This window comes from Jaculus jaculus, chromosome 17 (assembly GCF_020740685.1).
Source record: "Jaculus jaculus isolate mJacJac1 chromosome 17, mJacJac1.mat.Y.cur, whole genome shotgun sequence".
In the NCBI taxonomy this organism is placed as follows: domain Eukaryota; kingdom Metazoa; phylum Chordata; class Mammalia; order Rodentia; family Dipodidae; genus Jaculus; species Jaculus jaculus.
The window spans coordinates 2,943,630-2,951,378 of NC_059118.1; the positions used below are offsets into that span (position 1 = coordinate 2,943,630).

The window sequence follows — 7,749 nt, forward strand, 5'->3', positions numbered from 1 at the left end:
AAGTATTTATTATATGCTCAACTCAAAACTACACTCTCATCCTGCAGGTTCAGGAGGTAGCTGCGATTTTCATTACCCTTTTCAGAGGTAAGCAGAAATCTGAGGTTAAGGAACAAAGCTGGGATTCAAAATGGATTTGCTTGGGGCCTGGGAAGACAGCTCAGCAGTTAAAGGCACTTCCTTGCAAAGCCTGCTGGCCCCGGTTCAATTCCCCAGCCACCCATGTAAAGCCACATGCAAAAAGTAGTTCAAGAGTCTGGAGTTCATTACAGTGTTGAGAGGCCCTAACACTACCCCTCCCACAACAAACACATGTACATAAACTTAAAGGTTTTTAAATGGGTTTTCACATATTTGCATATTATAACCATCTTGATTTGCAACCCCTGAGCCCAACAAAAAGAAGAGTTTTGATATTGGATTCACTTATAAGAATGTCATCTTTGAAATAAGTCTGGAGAGAGAAAGATTTGTTTTTAAAAATATTTTATTTATTTGAGAGAGAGAGAGAAAAAGAGAGAGAATGGGCGTGCCAGGGCCTCCAGCCAATGTAAATGAACTCCAGATGCGTGTGCCCCCTTGTGCATCTGGCTTACATGGGTCGAACCAAGAGCCTTTGGCTTTGCAGGCAAACGCTTTAACCACTAAGCCATCTCTCCAGCCCAAGGTCTTTCTTTTAAATATATTTACCTTTTGGTTTCTTGAGGTAGGGTTTCACTCTAGCCCAAGCTGACCTGGAATTCACTATGTAGTCTCAAACTGGCATCAAACTCAATAGTGATTCTACCTCAATGTTCCAAGCGTTGGGATTAAAGATGTGTACCACCACACCCAGCTTTATTTATTTTTTAATAGGATACAGCTAAAAATGGCAGAAGAAATGACAACACTAGAAAAAAAAAATCACCTATGTCATTCCTAATGAGTTAAAAGCTGGGTTATAATATAAATGAAAGGCTGTTGGACACTTGAAAATAAATCAGGTCACTTCCTTACGTGACCCAAATGAGACATTTGTCACCTTCTTGCAGAACCCGAGTTTGAATACATCTCTACATCTACCAGTATACAGGAAACGTCGGTGGCAGTGGGGCATAGTGGGACTACAAGAACCTAACTGAATGATTCTAGAACATGAGAAATTCTAGGACAAATGACTTATTTGTTTTTTCCAACAAGTGGTCAAATAATAATGATGATGATGATGATGATGGGCAATTGTTAAGTATTGTTAAACTGATATGAACAATATGTAATGTAGTGACATAGTTTTGATCCAAACTCAGACTAATCAGCAGACATTTTGTGGTACTGAAGAAATCACTGCATCACTTATCATCACATGATATTCGATAATAACTAGAATTACTGTTAATTGCTGACTGAAAGTGGTACTGGTGTCACATACCTAAATGCCTTACAGTCTTCTTGAGGGATTTGCTCAATTCCTTAATATTTACATTGAGAAGACAGTGAGCTCATAGTTTTCTTCACACTTCCACACAATCTTCACTCATATTTCAAATAGCTGAGCTGGTAACAATTCTGTCTCACAGGGGATGGATCCACATTCAGTCATTCCTCATGCTGGCCACCAGGAAGATTATTCTGGTGCTTTTGAAGAAATGGCTGTGTTGCTATCTGCAATGGTTGCTAAATAAATGAGATTTCTATGCAGCACGTGCTGATACCTGGGGGAAAAAGCAGGCCAAAATTAGAGGCTCGTTTTTACCAACCAAGAACAAAAAGCTGGAAGGGAAGCACCACTGATTAGATGACTCAGTGTTTAAGAGAACCACAGAGTAAATACACAGAGCCTCACTCGCTCTCACTTTTGTAGCCAGTCACTGCTACGTCAGAGACTAAGCCACTATTTCTTTTTCTTTTTCTTTGGTTTTTCGAGGTAGGGTCTCACTCTGGTCCAGGCTGAACTGGAATTAACTCTGTAGTCTCAGGGTGGCCTTGAATAAGCCACTATTTCTTGCTTGGACTATAGCAGTAGTCTCAATCTCCTGGATTGAACTTTGCAGCCCTGTTCTCTTCTCTGGGGTCTGAGTGATCATTGCTCAATTCAAATCAATCAAACATTTCATAATTGTTTAAAATCCTCCAAGGACCACCTCATTCAGGGAAAGCTGAGCCTTTCCCATGCCCCTATGCGACTGGAGTCTGTGTTACTCCCTGTGGCTTTCCCTTGGCTGAGTCCTGGCCACAGCGCCTCCTTGGTGACTCCTGCAAAGGGTGCCTTTCCACCACATGCTCTTACCTTACTTATCTGCATAGCTGGTTTCCTCACCTCAGCTCTCCACTCAAATGTCACATTATTAGAGATACTCTAAAACATAGCACCCCCCGACACTTACCCTACCCCAAGTTTCACACAAATGAGCCAAGTACTCTTCTACTGAGTAGCACTCTGTGCTTCCTACTTCTTCTAATTCAGCTTCCTACTTCTAATCCAATGCACGTACTGTTATCTGTCTTATTACTCACTTCCTCTCTCTCTACATTCAAAAGTCTAGAACAGTTCCACAAAAGAGCTGGTATCTTTTGTGCTACCATTCCCCGATCCTCACTCAAGTATTTCCAGGTAGTACTTCCTGTACTATTAAACAATTTCAAGCGATCCTTCCACGATCAACCTGAGCACAGAACCAGCCTAGATGTCCCCCAACTGATGAGTGGATAATGAAGATGTGGCACATTTATACAATAGAATTCTACTCAGCGGTAAAGAAAAGTGAAGTTACGAAATTTGCAGAAAAATGGATGGATCTGGAAAGGATTATAGTAAGTGAGGTAACCCAGGCCCAGAAAGCCAAGTGCCACATGTTCTCCCTTATATGTGGATCCTAGCTACAGATGATTGGGCTCCTGCGTGAGAAGGAAAATACTTAGTAGCAGAGGTCAGTAAGTTAAAAAGGAGATATAAAGGGAAGAAAAAGGAAGGGAGGAGGGTACTTAATAGGTTAGTATTATATATATGTAAGTACAATGATTGAGATGGGGAAGTAATATGATGGAGAATGGAATTTCAAAGGGGAAAGTATAGGGGTAGGGAGGGTATTACCATGGGATAATTTTTATAATCATGGAAATGTTGATAAAAATTAAAAAAAAATAACAAACAACAAAAAGGAAAGGAAAAGACAGTTAAAGATAAAACAAACAAGATCATTCTTAGGAAAAAGTCCATCTTTGTCTACAAGTGCCTGTCACTCTTGCCTTTCTCTGCACTGAAATGCAATGGTGCTTTGCACAGGTGAGAGTCCTGGCTAGCTGCTCGAAAAACAGTATTAAAATTACTACCTGCTTAAAAAAAAAAAGTCATATGCCCACTGAGTACCTTGATGGATAGTAGAGATGTCCATTTGGGGTGTTTATGTTTAACATGGACATTTAGTAACTATGGTAATTTTTCAAGGTAATTTGAACATACCTTAGCAGCAATAAACATGGTTGAGCACGTACTTCTAAGGAAATGAGATGGGTCCTTAGGATATATGCTTTGGAGTGCTATAGCTGGGTCATATGGTAATCAATCTTTAGCTGTTTTAGGAACCTCCACACTGATTTCCACAATGGCTGGACCAGATTGCATTCCCACCAGCAGTGTAGAAGGGTTCCTCTTTTTCCACATCCCCGCCAACATTTATGATCATTTGTTTTCATTTTTAAGTAGGATCTCACTCTAGCTCAGGCTGAGCTGGAATTCACTGTGTAATCTCAGGGTGGCCTTGAACACACGGGCGATCCTCCTGCCACTGCCTTCCAAGTGCTGGGATTAAAGGTGTGCGCCACCATGCCCGGCGCCTTTTTTTAATTTTTAGAGAGCAGAGAAAGTATGGCATTCGTCAATACTTCCATAACAAATACATTTTCTGTAACTAATGAGGCATCATCCCTAGTCCAGATGTGAAAAAAAAAAAAAAGAAATGGAGTCTTCACTTCTCTCACTTTGCACTTTAGTGGGAGCACACGAAATTCCTATGCAGAAGTTCTCTTAGGCATAACTTGGAAATCCTTGGTTGATCTTTGCGCATGTCAAAGACTACAAGTCAAACTGGGCGAGGCGGGGCCCGCCTTTAATCCGAGCAGAGGTTGGAGGATTGCTGTGATTTGAGGCCAGCCTGAGATTACATAGTGAATTCCAGGTCAGTCTGGGCTATAGTGAGACCCTACCCTACTTCGCAGATTAAACGGTCTAATTCTCTTACTATCAGGAATGGGAGGGAGACGATGATGAGCCCATGGCTCTCCCCTGAGTCCGGTCTTTCGACGCTTCCCACCCCATCCCTCCGGTCATCTTCACGTGAAGCTGCCTTTATATGGTGAAAAGTTCCGACTTTGGAAGAGGGAGCCACGTCTAACTCCAGTCTTGACATTGGCTATCTGGTCTCAAGTAACTAAGTAACCTCTTAAATGAGTTTCATCTGAGACCCATGCCCCAAGCCCGCTAGCTCCGCACGGCCGCGGCCTGGTCCTTGGGCTTCCCTTCCGCTCGGGCTCCGAGGAAGAAGGAACTTACTGCACGCACTCGTTCGCTCGGCCCTTGTTCTGATACTCCACGATACAGCGGATCAGCTGGTCATTCTCCTCCAGGAGCTGAAAGATACGAGGAGGTGACGTCAGGACGGCCTGGTCCCCATGCCCTGGTTTCAGCCCGGTAGGTCCCCCGCTCCGCAGACCCAACATCCGCCCGCGCGCGCGACACTCACCCGCTGGACGATGTCCTGATTGATCTTCGCCGTGCCTCGCAGCCAGGAAGGCGCGAAGATGACCGACATGGTGAAGATCCACGCTGCACCCACCCCCGGAGCCGCCGGCCCGCGCGTTGCTAATGACGCATTACCTGCGCCGCCGCGTCCTGCGCGCGCGGGGGGGGGGGTGGAGACACGCTCTCGGCGTTGATTGGATCCGCCGGCCTGTGGGCGGGGAGAAATTTGTGATTGGCTGTGAGAGCGCAGCGCGTAGAGCTTACATGGGGGGCGGGGCCGCGTCCCTGGCTCACCTGCGGGTCTGCGAGTTGGGTTTTAGGCGGTGTTCTGAAAGTGACTGCGTGGGCGCTTGGATGGCTCTGGGTCGTACAGGATTCATGGATGGCGCCAAGCCCACGTGTCGCCTGTGTAGCGTGAACCCTGGGCATCGCCTTCTGTCAGATCTTGTGAGGCAAGAAAACCGCCGAAGTTAGCTTTACTCTTTGCAGAGGGGAAACTTGAAAGTGCTTAGTTTTTCTCTGGGCCATGACAATACTTACTATTTTTAATATCCCTAAAAATACGCTAATATTTTCCAGATCTAGAAACAACTGAAGTCATTTCTCCAAAGTCCCATAACTACTAAAGGCCATTAGAATCGGAATAGAGGCAGTGTGGCCTTAGAATCTTTTTAGTCACCCCTGTGCACCTTACTGCAAAGGTGTTTACTGCGGGGTGCAGTAAGGGAACTGTGTTATCCTCGCGGGCCATGTGAAGTGACTACAGCGTCTTACCCATTCTTGATGGTTGTGCTTATAATGGCTGATTGTCGCTGAAGCACAAGGAGCACAGGCCACTTCTTGTAGGAGGGAGATCCTGGCCCTCTTCTCTTTTTGGTAATTTTAAACACACATTACTTTGATCAATAATCTCCTCCCATTACTTTCTTTTGTGCCTCCTGTCCACCCCTTTTTTTCTTCCCGAGGTAGGGTTTCACGCTAGCCCAGGCTGACCCGAAACTCATTCTGTAGTCCCAGGCTAGCTTTGAACTCATGGCGATCCTCTACCTCTGCCTGGGTTAAAGATGTGTGTCACCAAGCCCAAACCATCTCATCTTTCTACTAGCAGACAGTTTGGTATCATCCACATGAAGCAGAGGGGAAGTAGTGACAATGAGCTGGATAACAATGGCAAGGGGGGGGGTTGTGGACTATCAAGTCCCAAGGCCAGCCCCCAGCGACACATCTCTTTCAGCAAGACTCTATCAGCTAGGTATTAATTATGAGGCTTAATCACAAATACTGGAGGCTCTGGGGTATATTTAACATTCAAACCACCACATTCTGACCCTTGTCTATCTCATGATGCAAAATGCATACAGTCCAACTTTAAAAGTCCCATGGTCAGCCGGGTGTGGTAGGTAGTGCATGCCTTTAATCCCAGCACTTGGGGGTCGCTATGACTTTGAGGCCACCCTGAGACTACATAGCGAATTCCAGGTTAGCCTGGCCTAGAGTGAAACCCTACCTCAAAAAGCCACAGAGAGAGAGAGAAGTGGGGGGAGGAGGGGGAGGGAGGGAGGGAGAGAAAGAACATCCCATGGTCTTTACCAGTCCTAACACTGTTCAAAGTCCTAAATCTCATATGAAATCCAGGGCAATCTCTCAACTGTGAGTCCCTGTAAAATAACACGAGTTACCTCTTTCCAACACATAATGGCAGAGTAAATATTCTCATTCACTCAACACAGCAAGAACCTTTACCCACTGAACTATGACTCCAGGTTCTTGTTTTGTTTTTGACATATGGTCCCTGAAGCCAAGGCAGGCACCACCATGGCTAGTTTCCACATGGAGGTCTTTATACATGTAGGATTACAGGTATGTACCACCGCGCCTGCATAGAGCTCCCCCCCTTTTGTTTTTCGAGGTAGGGTCTCACTGTGGTCCAGGCTGACCTGGAATTCATTATGTAGTCTCAGGGTGGCCTTGAACTCATGGTGATCCTCCTACCTCTGCCTCCCGAGTGCTGGGATTAAAGGCGTGCGCCACCACGCCCAGCTCCACATAGATTTCTTTGGCGTTACAAGCTAATATCTCTCTGAAACACACTTCTGTCCTTTACACAATGACCTGCTACTCAGGGACGCTTTTTCTTTTTCTTTTTTTAAGTTTTGTTTATTTTTATTTATTTATTTGAGAGAGACAGAGAGGGAAAGAGGCAGAGAGAGAAAGAGAGAAAGAATGGGCGTGCCAGGGCCTCCAGCCACTGCAAACGAACTCCAGACACGTGCGCCTCCTTGTGCATCTGGCTAACGTGGGTCCTGGGGAATCGAGCCTAGAACCGGGGTTCTTAGGTTTCACAGGCAAGCGCTTCTCTCCAGTCTACGCGTTTTCTTTTTAAATGTTTATTTTTATTTATTTGAGAGAGAGACAGAGACAAAATGGGCGCGCCAGAGCCTTTAGCCACTGCAAACGAACTCCAGATGCATGCGCCACCATGTGCACCTGGCTTACATGGGTTCTGGGGAATTGAACCAAGATCCTTTGGCTTCACAGGCAAGCACCTTAACCACTATCCAGCCCACCTTATTTTTCTTTTTCTTTCTCTCCGCCCTCCTCCCCTCTTCCCCAAATCAAAAGAGACGCTCCTGTAAATTCTCTCAGGACTCCTGTTGCTTCGAGGCCTAACTTGTGCGAATGTGCCTGTTTGCTGTCCAGTGCTAAGACCCCGCCCTCCTCTCTAGGTACAATTTCTAGGGTCAGGAGGTCCTTGCTGAGTCCACAGGGCCTGACCCAGAGCGGGTGTCCGAATAGGCTGCTCCAGGTATCTAGCGAGGGTGTGTCGCGCTGGGATCGGACTTTGGCACCCCCTCCAGGCTGGCAGAGTCCAAGCTCTTCGGATCGCCTATCTCGGGGTTCTGGCCAGCTGCGCAGCCCGCAGAACCCACACCAAGGAGTGTGGTTCGAGTCACCAGGAGCCCGTCCGCCTCCGGACGTAGGCCCAGGTCAGCCACGGAGCTGGCATCCGCCTTGGTCCGCGAAGCCTCGAT

At 46.2% G+C, this 7,749-nt stretch overlaps 1 protein-coding gene across 2 annotated transcripts; it reads right to left on the reverse strand.

Annotated features, from left to right (window-relative positions):
* Positions 1–794: 794 nt before the first annotated feature.
* On the reverse strand, positions 795–4,863 carry Ss18l2 (SS18 like 2). Of its 2 annotated transcripts, none has more exons than XM_045136767.1 (3): positions 4,719–4,863; positions 4,538–4,605; positions 795–1,691 (listed from the first exon to the last, which is right to left on the reverse strand). In XM_045136767.1, the coding sequence occupies exons 1-3, from the start codon at positions 4,785–4,787 to the stop codon at positions 1,604–1,606; spliced, it is 225 nt and encodes a 74-aa protein (XP_044992702.1). In that variant the 5' UTR covers positions 4,788–4,863; the 3' UTR covers positions 795–1,603. The 2 variants fall into 2 exon arrangements, with proteins under 2 accessions (XP_044992702.1, XP_004662066.1); XM_004662009.2 differs by having other exon boundaries at positions 4,529–4,605.
* Between the last annotated feature and the right edge of the window lie 2,886 nt (positions 4,864–7,749).